Below are 21670 nucleotides of genomic sequence, written 5' to 3'. Positions count from 1 at the left end.
TTGTCATTGATCTGATAACTTAGGCATATTACCATGGAGGTGATCTTCACACATGGAATTTTCACACTAGTGCCTTTTCAAGTCCACCCAGGCTGACTTTTCCAATGCAAACTTACTTTATCCCATTCTTTTCCATCTCCCAGTGGTTGCATATTTCCCAAGAAGCTGGGAAGTTAGATCTAACTCACCTGTGAAAATGTAACCCTTTTTTTATACATTATCAAAACTAAGTGAAAATATCAGTGTACTGATGGAATGGTGTTACATTCAAAACTAATAAGGAAAATTAAGAAGATGGCTCAAGATGTAGTCTAAAGAAATGCTTACTTAGTTTGGCAGTTTGAATACTCAGCTTTTGCTGCTGTGGTTAGCCTGACTTTAGAGAAAGTGTTTGTGCTTCTCAACGATGATTCTCACTTGGCCAGTTTTCTCAGTGCACACATATTGAAACTAGAAGCAATAATTGATGTAATAAAGAGAAGGGAAAATTATTTGAAGTTAAGTTTAAAGCCTAACTTTCAAAATAATATTATTGAAATAATCATTCATGTTTAGAGCTTAATTAAACACAGATTATTCACTAATCAATTGAATTGAATGTATAGAAATCTTACCATGAAAGAACATTGAAAGTTATTCTAAGATTGATTTAAGTGAGAGTGTTACTTGGACATTCCATTTCCCTCGATATCTGATTTTCACCACAAACATCTCTGAACGAATATTATTTTCTTCTGAGTAAGACTGGAAACCCTTCTTTGCTATAAAGTAGTAAGGATGAGGGAGAAAACTGTTGCAATATATCTTTATTTACTTTCACATTATTTTTTTATGACAACTCATTTTAACTCAGTACCTAATATTGGATCAGAATTAGCAAACCAATTTCCCCAGTATTCCTTAGTTTCTTCATTGATTTATTTACTCTACACTTTCAGAAGTGTAGTATCTTTTATACATTCCATATTAAGTGCCCAGCTTGATGAATATTTATAAAGTGATTTGCTTAAAGCAAACCTCTTCACCTCTGTTTCCCATAACCAACTGCTTCCCTTGCCCTGCCAAATGTTGACAAATTCTGTCTCTTTTCAACTCTCCAATACTTTTGAAACAGAATAAATTGATCCCCAATGTAATGAGTCAGGATGTGATGATGTATTCCAGAAAGAACATATGCAGAACATGACTCTTTGAAATACCATTTAGCATTATTTTACAAAGAAAAGGAAATTATCTCCATAATAGGAACAACTCCTGGAAGATCATGACCAAACACAGATTTAGTTTTTGGCAAGATAGTTCATTCTTTGCATCAGCCAAATGCTCAGATAATTGTGAAGCAGGACATAAGTCCTTATGGCAAAGGAAACAGTTCCTTTCCTTTTCTTTTCTTTCTTTTTTTTTTAATATGAACAGGTCCTTGCATTCATATTATAGTATTATCCATCCAATACAGTTCACTCCACATTTTATCTCTTTCAAATACTTACTTGGGAATTAAAAATACAGGAATATTTATTTATTCTGCCTCTTTTTCTTGGTTCTCTGTGAGGAAGGTCTGTCTCCGTTACAAATGCTGCCTTTGTGACTATTAATATGTGATGATGGGATATCTATATTGGATTCTTTGTTGACTTATTAGCAACATTCAGAAGTCCTGACTCTAACTCAAATTCTTTTAATTTCATGACAAATAGTTATACAACTGTTTTTCCTATTTGTCTTTGTTTTAAAACATTTTTATTAGCTGGTGCCTTGAGGAACTTCACTCTGGTTCTCATTAATACATTCTGAGGGCAGGCACTCAGTCACCATGCAGCACCTATAAGACTTTCCATCCTGTGCTAGTTATACTGTACACATGCCCAGAGTCTTGATAACACCAAGCATGATCAGAGTGCACACTCCCCCAATGACTAGCTCGACTATATTGTTAAGCTCAATTCTCATGCATCCTACTTCAGTGATTTATGCTATCACAGTGTTTGGAAAGCTTTTCTCTTCTTCTTTCTTCCTTTCTCTCTTTTTCCATTTCCCCTTTCCCCCTCCTTGAATTCCTTCCTTTTCTGGAAAACTTTTTAATGCACTTGAAAGGCAGGGTCTCCAACCTTCCTGGTGGCCATTTTCCTTACAGTGGCAAGCCCTTACTCAGCTCCTCTAGCTTCGTTTTGGCACTACTGTGTGTTCCTACCCTCTTCCTGATGAATTCAGGACATTTTTGTCTATGGAGCTCTTGAGTGACACAGTGGCATAGTTCTTACGACCAAAGGCACACACCACTCCAAACATGTCTCACATGGACTTGGTGTGTTTTGCGAAGTGTTCATGGCAGCTGCCGTGGAGCTGCATGGTCACACTTTCTGGTCAGATCTTATGGCTCCCAATCCTGTCCTCAGGTAAGGCAGAGCCATGCTGCTTCTTTTTTAATGGTTACATGAAAGTTTACTTATAATTTTAGTCATCCAAAAGTTAACCTTGTGGAGCCCTGTAAGTGATCCTTTCCTAGCACATGTGAAATCAGAGGGAGCATACGCCTGTTCTAGATAAATCAAGTATGCCATTGTAACATCTTTTACTAATCACTCATGGATTCAGCAAACACACACACACACACACACACACACACACACCTTACTCTTACATTTAGAGTATGGAAAAGGTTCCAGGAAACCCAATACCTGTACATGTGCATTAATTTTAGTGTTTTGCTTCAAAAATAAATGAAAAAAAATCACCAAAGCATTGATTCATTGAGAAAAAAGACTCCAAGAATAATCAAGAGATTATAATAGCCAGATTTTGAAATACATATGGAACTATCGACAACTGGTGAACAATTTAATGCTGCGCTCTTAAATCTGTTTTTACAAGTCTTCTTTTTAAATCTCAGGAATTTTTTTTCTCTTTCAGTATAGTACTGTTTGCTGGGACAAGTGTGTGTGTTGGGGGATACAGTGAACCTTCTGAGTTCCTCACAAGAAGAATGTCTCTTTGTTTAGATTTTCAGCTGAATTTGATTTTCGGACCTATGATTCAGAAGGCATCATACTGTATGCAGAATCTCTTGATCACTCAAATTGGCTCCTGATTGCACTTCGTGATGGGAAGATTGAAGTCCAGTTTAAGAATGAGTTTTCAACCCAAATCACAACTGGAGGCAATGCTATTAACAATGGTATATGGAATATGGTATGTTTGGAATTTCCGAATTATTTTTTTACTTTGATGTACTTTCTGTAAAATTATAATCTGATTGTCAAACCAAATTATGTTGGGTTTCCCAATGTTACATGAAGTGCATTCTACACATTGTTAGTCCTGGGAGCAACTTGAAAAATTATTCTAGTTACTTTTGAACTGCTCTGTTTTTGAATTTTCACTCTTTTTAGTAGCTGTTTTTTAAGTGAGTGTTGGATCTCCCTGACAGGTCAGGGTTCATTAGCAGGCATAAATTAATGTGAAGATTTCCCTTATCAAAGAAAATCACCCTTAGTTGTCATGAGTTTTTGTTTTTCTTTCTTTCTTCCTTCCTTTCTTTCTTCCTTCCTTCCTTCCTTCCTTCCTTCCTTCCTTCCTTCCTTCCTTCCTTCTTTCTTTTTCTTTTTTTACCCGAGTTGGGGTTCTACTGGGCAGTCAGAGATCTGACTGCCTCCCGAGTGCTGGCATTAAAGGTATGTGCCACCACTGCCCAGAAAGTATTTTTTTTTAATTAGAGAAATGCATACCGTAACAACAACAAAAAGTTAATTCTATTTTAAATGTAAGTATATAGATAAGTAGCCAGTTCTGAACAAATAAATAGCATACACTTAGCATTCAACAGCCAGAGTACTTTAACATTTTCATGTAATAGTATAAATTTATTTTCTATTATTAATTGCGGTCATCTTTTTAATCAGTTCAGTTAAAACTGAAACTTTTCTTGAAAAAAAGATTACCCCTTGGTGATAGTGGGGAGAAGTGTGGGAGAGCCCTTGGTTCTAACAGTGTGCCGCAGCTATTTCAAGAGTCTGCACCTGCAGGGAGGTGGTGATGCACACCTTTAATCCCAGCACTCGGGGAGGCAGAGCCAGGAGGATCTCTGTGAGTTCGAGACCAGCCTGGTCTACCAAGTGAGTTCCAGGAAAGGCGCAAAGCTACACAGAGAAATCCTGTCTCAAAAAAAAGAAAAGAAAAAAAATATCAAGAGTCTGTACCTTAGAATGTGGGGCTCTTTGAGGTAGGAGAATAAGATAACGGGAGGCATCTTTAGTTCTGTGTTCATATTCAGTATTTGTGATCATTGTTAAACTAGTATTTAGTGACATGTTCATGTTCTAATTTAAATCGCCCTTTATAAGATTTATATAATGTACATGAGTATAAGCACCCCTGTGTGCACGTACTTGGTCTGAGGCCTGGTTCCTTCCTCTTGCTTTCCACCTTATGTTTTGAGATGGGGTCTTTCACCTGGAGCTCACTGATTTGGCAAGACTAACTCATCAGCAAATTCCAGGTTTCTGTCTGTGTCTCCCACAGTGGGATTACTGGTATACGTCATTGATGTATGTGTGTGTGTTAGGGATACAAACTCAGGTCCTCATGCTTTTGTGTAATTTTAATTGAAAAGTGTTCATTTAAATTAGTCTATAACCTGAACATTTTTTATAGCAACTGATTCCTTAATTTTAAATTATTTTAAATTTCAAAATATAATTTCAAATGAGAAGAAATTAAATATCAAACACATGATCCAGAATTGTTTTATAATTTGTAAGAACTACGTAGGTCATGCAGCGATTAAACAATCATGGCCCAAAGTCAAGGAAATCATGCTACTTTAAAAGTGATTTTTGTCACAGGGCGGTGGTGGAGCACACCTTTAATCCCAGCACTTGGGAGGCAGAGGTAGGCGGATCTCTGTGAGTTCAAGGCTAGCCTGGGCTACAGAGTGAGTTCTAGGAAAGGTGCTAAAGCTACACAGAGAAACCTTGTCTCAAAACACAAACAAACAAACAAACAAAACAAAACAAACCCAAGTGATTTTGTCACTTATTTTGTATGATCCTGGTATGGGCATTGTAACTCATTCAACAGATATTTATTGAGCCCTACACTTGCTAATCTTTATTCTACCAGGTAAGGCTACAATGATGAATGAAGCAGTCATTGGTCATGTGAAACTTGCATTCTAACACTGAGTGGCAAGCGGCAGATAAATTATGTAAGGTGCTCACTGATGCTAGGAAAGCGAGGCAAGGCGTGACATGGAGTGTGCGTACAGTCAGTGAGCATGTGGAATTGAAGAGGGGAACCAGACAAGACTACATCTGAGTAGAGGCTTGAGAGACCAGCTCATGAAAAATGTGTGGAAGGGGTGTATCATTATAAAGTGATTCTGTGCAGTGTGAACAGCAAGTTCCAAGTCTCACAGGGAGGATGTGTTTGGTGTGTTTGACAAGCAGCACAAAGATGAGTGTAGATGCATTGGAATGGGAATAATTAAAAATGAAGTCAGCACTGAGGTCTAGATAAAGGTCTTTGGGGACCACAGTGAAGACTTGGATTTTATGCTATGTGGGAAGTCCCTGGATAATTTTGGGAAGTGACAATGTAATTTACATTTTAAAGAATAGTTCTGATCAAAATCTGATGGCTTTTTGGAAACCATTTGATAGAGAGTAGGGCAGGCGTTGAGAGACCATTGCAGTAACCCAGAGCAGGGTTGACTGTAGCTTGGTTGGAGAGCTCGTAATGGGGTGTGGAAAAGTGAACACATTCTTGGGACATTTTTTTAAAGTAAGTCTTAGTGCAAACTTATATTAATGATTTTTTAATTGGTATTCACTTTAGTAACGTGAATCCACAGATACAAGCAGTGTATAACCAGAGTTACAAGTGAGCCAGGCTTATGCAGGTAAATTTTTGCTTAGAGGGGTCTCATGTGCAGGTACATGAATTAGAAGCATGTGTCTTGAATTATGGCCAAAGTGTTTTTAAAACACAGAAATTCAAAATTGCATCTTGAACATATAGTAGCATTTTACACACTTCAAAAAAAAAAATCAAATGTTGCTCCGATCAGAGAAGCATGACAGCTAAAGGATTCAAGTGACTTGTAATTTGTTCCCAAGAAATTGATACTGGTCAAAGAGAATGGGAATACGTGTACATTTTACTGTGTTTACATGCTGTTGTTTGCTTTCTGTTATTGATTAGTAAGCCTTTGCAGCATGAGTGTGGCAGTCTTATGGGAGGCAATTGTAGCAACCATCTTCTGATTGTGTCGGATGTCTTTTCATTCATGCTTACTGTCATTTCGAACCATTTTTTAAAACCAAAATTACTTTCAAAATTCTTAATTTTGAGCATTCAATTTTTAAGAACTAATTTCAGATTTTGAAAAAATACAGTTTGTATATGCTGCACAGAATGTTAGGCATTACTGATTTTTTTTGTAACTAATATTATAAACTTACTAATGCATTGATTGAAAAAAATAAGAGTGCTTAAAATTTTCTTCAAGTAAAAAAGCTCAACTTTCTTTTTGAAACTTTACTTTATGGCACTGTGGTTTGACAGAAAATGGCCCCCAAAGGGAATGGCATGCTATTAGGAGGTGTGGCCTTGTTGGAGGAAGTGTGGTACTGTGGGGGCAGGCTTTGACGTCTCTTTTGCTAAAGCTTCGCTAAGTGTGACATACAGTCCACTTCCTGTTGCCTTCTGATCAAAATGTAGCAAGCACCATGTCTGTCTGAATGCCACCATGCTCCCTACCACGATGACAATGGACTAAACCTCTGAACTGTAAGCCACCATCTCAGTTGAATATTTTTCTTTATAAGAGCTGCCATGCTCACGGTGTCTCTTTACAGCAATAGAAATCCTAACTAAGACAGGCATAAAGGGATCAAAAGTATAGATTATAAATGAATGTTAAAATGTTCGTATTTTTAAACTTTAAAATAAGATGTACTGTTGAGATCAAGTTCTATCACCTTAAACTTTTATCAGAAATTAAAGTTTTTATTATATTGATTGCTATAGAAAATTATTTAATGGGATAATATGATTTTTCAATCAAGTACCTTAAGTAGCCATGCAGTGATGTTTGCCCCGTGTTTTTAATTGTAGGTGTCTGTGGAAGAACTAGATGACAGTGTTAGCATTAAAATAGCTAAAGAAGCTGTGATGAATATAAATAAATTTGGGAGCCTTTTTAAACCTACAGATGGATTTCTGGATACCAAAATATACTTTGCAGGATTACCTCGGAAAGTGGAAAGTGCCCTCATTAAACCGGTAATGACGCAGCTTGTGCTGTTCATCTTGAGTGAATTCCTTTATCTGTCACAGGCTTAAAGATGTGTTTTCATGATACTCCAGAGAAGTGGTTTTGCTAGACATGCCTACTGTGACCATTTGTATTGGACATGGGAAAGGAACTTTAGACCACTGAGATTATAGTAGGAAATAAGAAAATGACTGCTGTGGTTTTGTGTCCGTTTCGATTACAGCCTTATTCATTTAGCAGTGGGTTTGTTAAATTCTCAATTTGTCAGCTCAGTGTTTGCATTGTAATGTTCCACACTCAGCCATTAAGTGTGCAAAAACACACATCTAATCCCAAAATCATATGTATTTTGTAGGAGCCAAAATCTTCCAAAGCTTTATTTTAAGACATAAATTTGGAGGTGAAGGGTAACAAAGACGGTGGATGGAACAGATTATCAGAATTGTTAGTTACAACAGATGAATACAATATTCTGAGTACAATGCTTATCAAATAACCACTGAATAGAGTTGAAGAAATCAATTACTGTCTTTGAAGAGTTTACAAAATGTCATTTAACCAGCACTCAGAGGTATAGGCAGGTGGGTCTCTGAATTTGAGGCTAGCCTGGTCTACATGGCAAGTTCCAGAAAGGCCAGGGCTGTACAGAGAAACCGTGTCTTGAAAAACAAAACAAAACAACAACAAAAACAAAAAAAAAAAACAAAAAAGAAAGAAAGAAAGGAATAAAGTCACCTGAATTCATGACCCTGCCAGATGATCTGATTGATTTAATTGTTGATCTAACTTAAATATTAACTACTTCATATCTATCTACCTTTCTCTTATTACAGCTCAGTTATTTTAACTTTTAATAGATTTCTATGTGATAATAATTTGAATTAGTTAATCCATGCCAAAACGAATATTCCAAATTTTTGAAATTGATGAATTATGGTACTTAGTGGGAAAGCAAATTATTCAAGAAAAATCAATCATTTATAAAATAACTACCATGCCTCTTGAAGCCTACTGGATGCTTTGGTGAGGCCTAAAAAATGCAAGCCTCTTGTTCTTGAAGAGGAGTAGCATCTGCATTGGTAGATAAACCTAGATTGTAAATGCACACCAAGAATGATAGCAGCTTAGAGCCTGGGGCCACCTGAGAAGCAGAGAGAGGATTTACCTCTGAATCTGGATGATATGGGAGAACCAGGTGGAACCTCAGGTAGTAGATACAATCAGGACTCCACTGGAGGCCTTCAATGATATAGTCTCATTTTATTGAAAAGTATTATCTATCAGAAAGAAAAAAATAGATCTAATTAAAAGTATTTTAATAAGCCATCAATGAAAGATTTTCCATCCAAATGTAACCTATACTTGGAATCAATTAAAGCTATTTATCTTTCCTTCGTAAGTCTAAAATGTACTCCTTGATTTATATCTTATTGTGCTAGATTAATCCTCGTCTGGATGGGTGTATACGAGGCTGGAATTTGATGAAACAAGGAGCTTTAGGTGCAAAGGAAATTATTCAAGGCAAACAAAATAAGCATTGCTTCCTCACAGTAGAGAAGGGCTCCTACTACCCTGGTTCTGGAATTGCTCAGTTCAGCGTCGATTACAGTAAGTGATTCCTGTTAGGTTTCTCTTTTCTCATTAATCCTTAAATGCATCCACTGACAAACTGCAATGATTTATTCTGTTAGCATCACCGAGTGAGTAACTGTTATGACAGGCATTGTCTTATTTGTATGGTTAAATATTTATAAAATTTTCAGGTACTTTAGGAAAACATGTATAGACTGGTAAATCTGCTTATTATTATTAAAGTTTACCGGCATATGGCATATTCATTGGGGGTAGATTCCTTGATCAGTTTTAAAGTTCACTGCTTTTTCAGTCTGTTTGAGTACACCAATCAACGCATAGAAGGCATTGGTTTTGATTTCTATCATTCATTTCTGTTGATCTGTGTTAAAATTTCTGTCTCTCCTGAGGTTGCCTATGCATTTCCAAAATATATAATGCCTATGTATGCTGTATAGCTCATACCAAGCCTGCAGCATACTTGTTATAAACTAATTTTAAGTTGCAGCATGTGTTTATGTGATCTTGGTCACATTGTTTCTTTACTGTATGTTGTTTTCTCAGGTTTCTTAGTATGTTCTGTAATGCTCAGTTTAGAGGTGGGTATTTTACAAGCAGTAGTAGAGACTGAAATGAATACTAACTACTTGTGTCTGGAAATGAGCACACTTGCCCTTGGTTAAGTCCTTATTGACATGGATATGGGGGGAGATTGCTCAATTTAGTGAGGATTTGAGACATTTTTTGAGTTAGTACTTGAGGGATGGGTTTTATAAAGAGGAGACCTTTTGTGAAGAACCTTGTTCCCTGGATTCATGCCCCCTCCTGAGATCATTTCCTCTGTACTGGGCCTACCATTTACCCTAAGCCTCACAAGAGTTGCCATCATGCTATTTAAATTTCTACTTTCTACCTCGAGGCAAATAAATTGCTTGTTAAAATATATTACCTAGCTTCACGGACTATTTTTTAATACCTTTGGAAAATGTGCCAGTCCAATTCAAGTTTCTGTTTGATTAGGGGCTCATTTACTAGAAGTTTAGGTTCTTTGTTTGTTTGTCTGTCTGTTTGTTTGTTTGTTTGTTTTTATTAGTTTTTTTTGTGTGTGTGTGTGTGAGTAGAAATTGCTGTGGGATGTTCTGTATGGCAAATGTGTTGCTCTGATTGGTCAATAAATAAAACACTGATTGGTCCGTGGCTAGGCAGGAAGTATAGGTGGGACTAACAGAGAGGAGAAAAGAAAGAACAGGAAGGCAGAAGGAGTCACTGCCAGCCACCACCATGACAAGCAGCATGTGAAGATGTCGGTAAGCCATGAGCCACGTGGTAAGGTATAGATTTATGGAAATAGATTAATTTAAGATATAAAACAGTTAGCAAGAAGCCTGCCACGGCCATACAGTTTGTAAACAATATAAGTCTCTGTGTTTACTTGGTTGGGTCTGAGTGGCTGTGGGACTGGCAGGTGAGAGAGACTTGTCCTGACTGTGGGCCAGGCAGAAAAACTCTAGCTACAAGAAATTCTTATCAGATTGGGTTCACAGTGAAGTCTGAGTGCACCTTTACAAATAACCCGCTGTGAATATCCCTGAGTGTCCATCCTGTACTTTTATGTAGTTAAGTGTGTGTATGAGAGAATTTCAGAATTAGATTTCCTCCATCAAAGATCCTGCAGATATATATTTAGTATAGGACTGATTACATTCTCTTCTAAAGATTATTAATTACTACTCTTACTAAAAGCAGAAAGTTCATGCTCAAGATAGTATTTTAATCTGATAGGCCCAACTGAAATGTTATAGTTTTAAATATAATTTTCCTAGTTTCTACTTAAATTGAACACCTTCCCATAGATCAGTAGTGATGACGTGTTGCCTAGGTTCTCGGGTACAGCAACAGTAGCCAGAAGTCTGGATGTGAGGGGTACAGGCACTGCTTTTTCATCAGGGTATCTCCTTGGGCTAGATAGGAGATGCAGTTATGACTATCAGTGAGCCAGGCAGCAGCCCTTGGAACAAAGGAATAGGTAGGTGTATTGATATTAAAAAGATTCTTGTCTGTTGTTCCTGTTCAGGTCCTTTTGTGCAAATTAGGAATTCAAACTTATATAGAATGTCTGGGCCTGACTGGCCAATGTTCATTCTCCATGGTGGGCAGATCTTTGATCAACTTTAAATGAGGATATGGCAGGTGCTCACGATGCTGACCCTGTTAGCCATCTACTAGCAGAGATCTTTGCTCTGCCTGCATAGAAATCAAGGGTGGGCAATGAAAAGTTCCTCAAGTCCTGATCCTTGGCAGCTTTACATTCTTTAGCATTTGATAGGAGTAAAAGGAGCAGCAGAAGGTGGCACCCTTTAGTGTTCCAGCTCTTCTGTAGGCTTTAAGAATTGGGACCCGTAGTTCTGTAATCACTGTCCAGGAAGCTGAAATTCCACAACACGTAGCAGCAGCAGCTGATGTTATAGTTCCTGGCTCTGGGATATCTGAGACAGCTTGGCCCTAAACGCTTGAGAGATTTTATAACTCCTCCAGTAACCATGGCCTGCAGGGCGTCTTCTCTGACTCTTTACAGCTTTCTAACCTTCATCCTCAGTTCTCCACCCTCTCTCTCCTCCCAGTGCCTGTTCCTGCCCTGGCTACTCTCGACCTCTTCAGCTGCTGCCTCTCCAGCTGTCGAGCAGCTGGTCGCCTTGCTGCTTTGCCACTGAAGCCTGCTGGCAACTCTTCTGCTGTTCCTAGTGCCACTGTAGTGCCCCTGCCTCTCTACCTGGCTGCCTTGATGTTGTTTGTACTGCGACTGTATTCATATTACCAGCTCAGCCCACACCGGCCAAAGTAGGCAAGAGGAGAACACTTCAGAGACGCCTTTTGTTAGTCCTGCTGTTTCAAACACCAGGGGAAGGGGCTCAGTGAGCCCAATTGCCTGCTTTTAGAGCCACAGTAGGAGCCTTCCCACCTGTCACAGAGTTGTCTCTTTAGTGCTGGCCTTAGAAGAAGATCCTCCTCTAGGCTACCAGGGTCAGTGCCCCTGCTCTGGTCTCAGCAGAAGTCATGACAGGGTCGTCTAGAGTTCAGTGAGGACTGTGATAGCCAAACAGCCTTGACTGAGAGGCTAGACCTTCCAGAGCTGAGCAATTAGCTTCCGTTGTGTAAGTATCCTAAAGTGTCTATGGAGTGTTTTAAATAGCCTGTGCTGGCATAAGGCTAGTCTGGCTGGCTACTGAAGTGACAGACCTTTTGTTCAAGGCAGGAAGGGCAATAAAGGAAAGCTCACCAGCTTCCAACTAGCGGTCAAATTTCCCATCCTCCAATATCTTCCTTATTTACAAGGAGATGAACATCAGAAAGAGTCTTTCCAATAAGAACTCAAATTACTTTTAATATTAATCATGGTTTTAATTGAGTCTTCTTGGTATTAGCCTTGTACCTGTCAGACAAACTATATTCCAAGTCCACGTTGAATAGTGCTTTCACCTCACTGATGCCCCAAGGGTAGGTAAGCTCTTCCTCTGTGTCATCCCTGGCTCGTCTGCATGAGTAGGACATGCTTGCAGCTGTCATAATTGTAACCCTGGGACTGTCGTGAGCTCTGGCTTCCAGCTCATGTCCTTCTTTGGCTTTACAGTAAAAACGCAAAACAGCAGTGATCCCTGGAGGGGATCTGGCCCCTTCCCAGAACTCAATTTGTTAAAGGAAATTTTCCAGAAAAAAGGAATTAAAATAAGTTATATTGTAGCTTAAAAAAATTACTTTCTTATTTTGTGGATAATTTAAAAACGACTTACTTCATAATTAATATTTAATATTATAACATAACTTCCACACATTTTAATATTCATTTTAGTATGAGTTTAATATCCTTTGCTTAATTTATTTCACAATAATTTCATATATTCTTTCTGTATAAGAGTTATAATGAGAAGTGTAGTCTCATTATATGTAGCTAAATAGAAGAACATCTAGCCTAAAAAAACCATTTCTTCATTCATTTTTACCCTTTCAAAGACTCCAGGTGGTATATCTAATTTGTTACATATTACTGCATAGTAAATGAAGAACACTTCATTTATATTATAAACTACTTTTTAAAAGTACTTGAGGTTAAGTAATTTGTGACCATTAGTGGGTAACTATGTTCTGAAAAATGTGTCTGTTTTGGTTGCATTTCCAAAAGCGACTTAGAGGAGGAAGGGATTTATTTCACTTATAGTGCCAGGTTGTACAGTGGCAGGAACTTGAAATAGCTAGTCACATCCATATTCAAGACTAGAAAGAAAAGATTGCATGCACGCTCACTTGTTTGCTTGTTTATGCTTAGCTCAGTTTTTCCACTCTTAAACAGCTTAGGACCATCTGCCTAGGGAATGCTGCCACCTTTAGTGGACTGGGTCTCTGTATCAATTAACTAATTAGGACAACCCTCCACAGACTTGCCCATAGGCCAATTCAGTGTAGACAACCCCTCATTAAGAATTTTCTCCCAGTTAATTCTAGGTTATGTCAAGTTGGTGATTAAAGCTAACTATCACTGTGTCAGTTCCATCATTTGGTGAACATCACAGAATAGACTTAAATTAAGTAAGCCAACCATGAACGTCACTAGGAGATGTCATCTTAGAGAACATTGTCATATATGTCTCCATCATTGACCTGACTATAATTATGGGTGCATGACTACTTTGAAAATAGGAACTCAGTGATTATTTATCGTCTGCTATGAAAAATAACATGATGATAGAGACACATACCTCCTATTGCCTGCAGTCCACTTTGGTAGATAACTAGCTTAATTATTTAAAAGATGGGAAATATTCAAACAAGACTATCACAGAGCACGAGTCCCCAGCCTAATTTAAAAGTTAACTGTGGACTTCACGGTTTTTCTCTGCTACCAGACTATCTAACTCTCCCTGAATATAGAACATAGTTCCCCTTCCCATTGCTGTAGAATGAGTAATGATGGGGGATTGATGGCTTCTATATCAATGTTTTAATCAGGAAGAATACAGTGAATCTGTTGAACTTCCTTCTAAATGTGTACTGTCAAGTCTGAACACTCTGAGGTCTGAACATTGGTGAATTTGCATGAGAGGAATAGGTTAAAGAGAAATGGGAAGTTTGAAGAGCTCCTTAATATTACAGCGCAGAATTTTCCTCTTGGAAGAATGGAAATGTGGAGACTCCACTTGCATTTAAAAAAATAAAGTAGCCCTGTTCTGTGTTGCTTCAGTGATCTGCATCATCGAGAAAAAACCTTAAAGACTTTAGTGCTTCACAAAGTATCTTTGACTGTTAATCAGATTGTGATAATTGATGATTACGATTTTCTCTAGTGTAATTATGATTGCTTTGTGTCACACTTTATCATTTTAAATAGATAATGTAACCAATGCAGAGGGATGGCAAATGAATGTAACCTTGAATATTCGTCCATCTACCGGCACTGGAGTTATGTTTGCTTTGGTTTCTGGAGACACAGTCCCCTTTGCCTTGTCCTTGGTGGGCTCCAGCTCGGAAAATTCTCAGGTAACCTTATTCCCTATGTAGATGAACCTCTCTCTCTTTGGTTTGTCTCCTTTTTCCTGACGTGTTGGCTGATTTCTAAGGTCTGGAAGGATAATATAGTGGGATACTGAGAAACCTTTGTATCTGGAGCTATATGGTTCAGTCGACTCAAGCACAGGCTGGCATGGATATAAGACTCACATTTAGGTTGCTTTGGACATAAGACTCACACGTATAGGCTGCTTGGAGACATCACAGAGTGCATAGAAATCTACCCATTTTCAGAATCGGAAGTATTTATTATGGGAACTTCTCTGTATACAGAACAGGGTGTCATAACAATCTACTCTCAGCTCTTTGGTATAGTTGTAATTGTTGGTTCTTTCTTGAACGTTAATCTTCTACCTCATGAGTACATCAACCAAAGAGGAGAAAACTGAAACTATCCCCCTTGTTTCTTTCTGCTGACTCCAGTTTGGAATGAAGAAGAACAGGAAAGTCTTCGATAGAAAGAAACACCAACTTTACCTGGAGATCCATGCTATTCCAGTCTCTCATAGTGCTAAGAGCTAATACCTGCTCCCAGGTCGTGCACTGGCATTCCAGCAAGGTTTTGCCAATAGCTTGTTTATGCCAAGATTGGAATTTTTGTTTGCCTTGCAATAAACAAAAAAGGTGGAATTCATCTTGCAAATTAGAGTGTAATTTGAAGTGAGTTTCTGTTGAGTAACACCTCTCCTTGCCCCCAAATTCCATATCTCCCTGTGTAGCCCTGGCTGTCCTGGAACTCACTGTGTAGACTAGGCTGGTCACAAACTCACAGAAATCCACTTGCTTCTGCCTCCCAATTGCTGGGATTAAAGGAATGCACCAACATGCCTGACTTGGCCTGAATTAAAGATGTGAATATTTATGAAGTTAAAGATTCCCTCAAGTAATCCAGAGTTGGGAAGTATAGACTTTCCACTCACCGTACGTATCTCAGCCTGAGAGGCAATTTTAGATTACATTTACTATCTGGCAAGCATCACAACATCTCTCTCCATTTGGGTTTTATCTTCTTTTACTTTTTATATTTCTTCTTTACCATCTATAAGTTAGCAGCAGAGGTCACCCTCAACAAGTTGATTGCTTTGAAAATTCCAGCAGAATAAAACACTCCTTTTTTGGAGACTCTTCAGCTACCTTATTGCTCACAATGCCTGGTCTCTTTCTCAGGCCTCTTTACTCACACTGTTCTTGGGCTATATGATTACTTGGATGGCACAGACAAGCTTTGCTGCTTTGCTGCTTACTAAAGGTCTCTGAATTTTCCCCAACACAAAGTGTACCCTTCCTTTTCCACATGTAACTTTTGAAATTAGAAAGACTTGTAAACTTAAGTATTACTGAGGCATACCATGGAAGTTTCTTTTATTTGGTGATACAATTCAGCTGATTTAACTGAATCTTTAGAAGTTGGTATACATTCACATCTTAATTAAACCCGGAGCTTGTAAAACTTGTATGTCTGTAAGTTTGTATGTTTGAAAATTCATTGTTAAAATTAGTAAACAATTTTACATTTGAGCGTAGAGGCCCTATCATTTTTTTCCTTTGTTGACATTTAGTTTTTGAATTTCAACACAAAGCCATGCTTCAGTGGCTTTACCACTCCCACCCCTCGTGCTTGGTTATATGAAGTCTTTGTTCTGCTCTTTAGGATATAATGGTATTTGTTGAAAATTCAGTGGTGGCTCGAATAGACGCCGTCACTCTGTGCTCTGACCAGCAATCCCAACTGAAATGTAATGTTAACAGAAATGGCCTGGAACTGTGGACCCCACTTAGGAAAGGTGTCATCTACTCTAAAGATCTCCAAGGGCAACTTGCTGTCTTGGACAAAGCAATGAAAGGAACCGTGGCCACTTACCTAGGTGGCCTTCCAGGTATTTCTTTACCTTTTTCTTCGGTCTAAAAACATGTTTTAAATCAAATGTCTTTGGGTTTGTTTTGTTTGTTTGTTTGTATTGAGATAGAGTCTCTTTACATAGGTCTGGGTGTTCTGGAATTCACTATGTCTATAGACCAGGCTGGCCTTGAGCTAAAAGATCCACTTACCCCTGCCTCCTGGCTGCATGCACTATCATGCCTGGACAAATTGATAGTATCTTAAATATAGAATTTTAGTAACACAGCATTTAAAGAAGACAAAATTTCCAATATCCTTTACACTTGTTTTGGAGGTTTATACCCGCATTTTATTGGTGTGTGTATTTTCAACGGTAAAGTAAGGCTAGTTGATTTGTGCGGCTTTTGGTGATCTATATCAGAATATAGAATATGTCATTTCATTTCCTTCTCATCATAATATTGTAAGCTTAATATTTATTCAGTTTGTTCATTTATCCAATAGTTGTTCACTCTGTATTTAATTCATCAATTAAGAACATCTGGGGAGAGGGGAGGGGGGGAGAGCCGGAAGGGGTAAGGGAGGAGAGCTGTTGTGATGCTTTGTATGAGAGATTAGTAATAATAATAAAACCCCATATATCCAGATAAGCAGAAAGCAGTGGCTTCTGCCGTGGAGGCGTTTACACTTTATTTGAGGAGGCAGACATTAAACAAGTCACTAAGGAGATACCAAAATAATCAAAATTGTCATGAATTCAATGAAGAAAAATTACAAATCAAGTTTAGAGCATGAAAATAAGGACCTGACTTGGTTGTGGGGCCAGGAAGATCTCTCTGAATAAGAGACTAAAAGCATAGATTTGATATTTAAAGACTTAGGTGGTAGGAGTGGGTACTGCAGCATCCATAGGTAGACTGCCCAGTGTGTGAGCACAGGAGGATATGGAAGTATGGCTAAGACATATTGAACCAAAAGATCATGTAGGATGAGTCTATAAAACAGCTAAATGGGTGACTTATAGATCTAGCTTAGGGTTTTGTTGTAAAAGACCTGGGTGTCGTTACACTGTTGAAGGCAAAGGAGTGGCATGTAAATATTAAAATTATAAAATGTAATTCTGGATGAACAAATAGAGGGGGTTGGGGAGCAAATGTGGTTATAGTTCACGAGTTTAGAGCCCATGGAGTTGCCTGAAGACATAGTAATAATAGTGTCAATAAGCACATTACACTGACCAAAGCATAATAGTCTGAACACCATCCAAGGGTCCTCAGATGTATCAATTATTTTAATGTTCAGAATAGTGATGTGGAAACTACTATTTTTACTCGGCAATAAGGAAGCTGCTGAACTAGGGTGGTAGCATCTGTGATTGCATAATTGCATAGAGTGAATCCAGCTAAGATATAGAAATAGTATCAGTAGAATTTCATGATTAAAGGACAGGTAGGCAAAAGAATAACTCTTGGGCATCTGACATTAATAATTCCACAGTAGGATTGCATTTTTAAAATGGGGAAAATTGGAGAAAAGTCAGGTCCATGTTTAACAATGTTGTACCTATGATACTGGCATCAGCATTTTAAAAAATCCTTTAAAAGCCAAACAATGTTTGGTGAAGATAAATTTTAAAATACTCATATTTTCTTTATCTAGAATAAGATTCCAATTTATTTATATTTATTGTGCTTTGAGTTTTCTTTTCTTGTTTTAAATTTATTTGTTTTACATCCTTACTGCAATTTCCCCTCCCTCCTCTCCTTCCATCCTCCTTCCCATCTCCCCTTACTTTAAATGTTAAAAAGGAGACACAAAGTTATTTAGAAGCGTTTTCCAGTGCTATTTATGGATTACTCTCCTGAGGAGAATTCTGGATTCACAATAATCTTTATTTTATTGCTTTAAATGCTCAAGGTCTTAATGCCCTACATACAGGTCTCCTCTTCGTAGTAATACTTTCTCGTTGGGACCACCAGCCCTCAAATAACAACACAGAGACTTATTATTAATTATGAAAGCTTGGTCATTAGTTTAGACTTATCTCATTAGCTCTTACAATGTAAATTGACCTGCTTTTATTAATCTATGTTCTGCCATGTAACTTGGTTACCTCTACTCTGTACTCTGTGTCTGACCTCTTCAGTGTCTTCTGCATGCCTAGATTTCTTCTCCTTTCCTTTCTCTACCTGAAAATCCTGCCTAACTTCTTCTTGCTTAGCTATTGGCCACTCAGGTCTTTATTAAACCAATCAGAAGGTACCTTAGTCAGAGACACATTTTTAGAGTGTACACAAAAAAAAACGACTCTCTGGTATTTTGGGGAATGGGAGGAAATTGGTTCCAAAAGTTAGAGGCAAAAAAGGTACATAGAGTGCAAGTCACCAGCTTGGTTAGTTATTAGGAAACATGATTGCAGTTAAATTGGATGAATCAGTGAACCCTGTATTGAGACTTACTCACAAATTAGTTGAATGCAATTTCAGGAAATCAAACAATGAATTCATTTGAAAGACATAAAACTACAAAATTTGCAGGCTGGAGAGATAGCTCAGAGGTTAAGAACACCGACTGCTCTTCCAGAGGTCCTGAGTTCAATTCCCAGCAACCACATGATGGCTCACAACCATCTGTAATTAGATCTGGCACCCTCTTCTGTATACATAATAAATAAATAAATCTTAAAAAAAAAAACTACAAAATTTGCAATAACACTAAGTGTAGTTGACTTTAAAGAAAAATGAGAAAAAAATGAGAGGAGACTAAAATTGAGATATTTAAGAGCATAACTACTAATTGAGTAAATCATTTATATACAAATTAATCATGTTTAAATTCCTTGATTCCTTAATGAAATTAAGAGGAAATTGAGTCTTGAGTTTTTTAAAAAAACTAATTTCTGTTTATAATTAATACATAGTTATTATATGTATTCTGGGGGTAAATTAGTGTCATAGTCAGTGATGTCATTGTGGTTAAAATAATCCATAATCAGTGACATCAGCCAGACTGGAAGAGGATTCCTAAAAGATACATTCAGCTCAAACATAGGGATTCATCATCGTGTTGTAGACCTGAAGGCAGGACTTTTGAAGCATCAATTTTTGGCATAACGCGTTTTGAGAAGGAAGTACAACAGATAGTGAATGTCCACTGTGAATTCAAATCCGTGAAGGAGAAATGCCAAAGGAGAGGAGGAGGTGGGTGTCTTGGACTCCAGCTCTTAGGAAACCAAAGATGCTGCATGAGCCTTGAGGACGAGACTTGTAATGAGAGTGAAAGTGCAGTAAAGCCCAGCGGCACTAACGACCTTACACGACTCACCGAGGACCAGTTCCAAATGTTATTTTGTAGGACAGTATTATCACATAAAAGTCAGTCCTTTATTATGACTTGCTTTGATGCTCAGCCAGAAACTATTTCTTGGGAAATATAAAAATCTGTTTTTGTTCCAGGAATTATAAGAAGTTATGTTTGCCATGACATTTAAAAAGGATGTCTAAGACGCCACAGTTTAGAGTTGAAGAGACAACCCAATGGCACTGAAAATGTTGCTCACATTTAAAGAGAAACCGATGCATATTATTTTATTAGTAAATGTGGAATAGCATAAGTGTGTGCTCTGTTTCCTTCTTTGTGTATGCACATGTTCCTTCAGTGTGGTTGAAAATGATTGTCTTTATGAAATTGGAAGAACTCATGATTATGCTCAGCTCTGAGCCCAGCCTAACATGTATTTGCTGAATAGATCCATATTAGTCCTTTTTCCAGTAGGATTAGAATTTGTTTGGAATTGTGAAGTTTGGGTAATTCTTCTAATTGTAAACAAATAAGATGCTGGAGCACTAGACTAATCTTGAGACCCTGTTTTGACAGAGATTCCCTTCAGTGCCACCCCAGTGAATGCCTTTTACAGCGGATGTATGGAAGTACACATCAACGGTGTGCAGTTGGATCTGGATGAAGCCATCTCTAAACATAATGACATTAGAGCTCACTCGTGTCCATCAGTTAGGAAAAGCCAGAATAACGTCTAAAGTCTCTTTTCCTTGCTTATAATCTCCCTTTTCTTGTAATGATGCTCACGTCTCTATCACCAGCTGGCAGGTGTTACCTGGGATGTACAATGCTTGAAACTATGTGGTACTTTGTCCTTCAGATTTTTGTTATATAAATCACATTTTTAAAAAGTTTGGCTACCATTGCAGTCTAGAAATGAAATAATGAAAACACATGATAATTTCAATTTCAATTTATTTGCTATCAATGACACTGCTTTAGTTTGTTATTTTGAAAGTAAGATTTCACCATCATTGAACTGGTATTGAAATACCTATTTTTCTCAGAAAGCAAGGCGGTTAAACCCAAACAAAAGCTTGTGTGACTACATGTTAATAGCTGCAGATAGACACTGTATTTTTGCTGTTGCGCCCCACCCCACCACTGTGAAAGCTGCAGAGCTGATAGCATTCTGAATGTGAGTTGAGTGGAAAGTCTCACAGCTTTATTCCAAAGTACTTCCTTGGAGTGGGGAGCAGCTAGCTCAGGCTTCATCTTCCTTTTACCTAGCTTTACACTTGAGCCGACACCTTCCCTGGATTAGAGAGCAAGGGTAGATTTTCACAGGAGCAGCACTTGAATGTTGCCTCTAAGGCACTGACTTCTATCAGAAACATCAGGTTAAGCTGTAAGGGGTGTGAACATTGGGGCGGACACATTTCTCAAAAGTGGCTGCATAGGCCACGTGAGCTCTGAATCCGAAAGGCAGCAGTCCTTAGTGGTGGGAAAGAGAGTAGACACATGGAGAAATCCATAGTTGTCCTTCACTCTGGCTTTTCATTACTGTAGATGGCTTGAATGTGATGTTGACGCTCAAATGGGATGAAGAGTAGCTGTTTTAACAAATGGATAGTGACAAGAGGGATGCTGGGAATGGTTATGCTCTATCTTTGTAATGGAAGAAGTACGGAGGTGAGTTTGTCAAGTATTTGCTGGTAGTGCATTCAAGTGGCAGGCTGTTTTGTTGTTCCTGAATCAATCATTTCAGGTGTGTATCAGACATTTTGTTGCTGTCTGAGGAATTAAATTTTATTTTACTGTAGATATTTTACACCACATGAAAAATAATAAAATGACATGTATTTTTAAAGTATATGGATAATGTCTTTATTTGAACAATTCACAGCATAAAATTACGTAATGTACATCTAAGTCTTCATGTAGCATAGTGGAACTCGAGCTGAAAGATTGAGAGGTCTGAAATATTTGGTGGGTGGTTATATTGGTTGGAGGGTGGAGCTCAGAAAGGGAAGAGCAAGACTAACACATACCTCGTGCTTTGTGCCTGCTATATAGATGTATGCTATCTTATGGGATGTAAGTTTTCTCCTGCTATGTACAATGGGTGTTGAACAACAGCAAGAGAA

General features: G+C 38.0%; 1 protein-coding gene across 1 annotated transcript in view; it reads left to right on the top strand.

Moving 5' to 3' along the window:
- Positions 1–21396, top strand: part of Pros1 (protein S) — a 68518-nt gene extending 47122 nt beyond the window's left edge. Inside the window, 6 exon segments of the mRNA XM_028879458.2 lie at positions 3000–3189; positions 7114–7281; positions 8713–8881; positions 14226–14374; positions 16056–16281; positions 20121–21396. Coding sequence (XP_028735291.1) covers positions 3000–3189; positions 7114–7281; positions 8713–8881; positions 14226–14374; positions 16056–16281; positions 20121–20281 — 1063 coding nt within the window. The 3' untranslated portion in view covers positions 20282–21396.
- Positions 21397–21670: the final 274 nt, after the last annotated feature.

This window comes from Peromyscus leucopus, chromosome 12 (assembly GCF_004664715.2).
Source record: "Peromyscus leucopus breed LL Stock chromosome 12, UCI_PerLeu_2.1, whole genome shotgun sequence".
Taxonomy (NCBI): Eukaryota; Metazoa; Chordata; class Mammalia; order Rodentia; family Cricetidae; genus Peromyscus; species Peromyscus leucopus.
The sequence above is the reverse complement of the archived record's forward strand: the minus strand, read 5'-3'. Positions and strand labels throughout refer to the sequence as shown.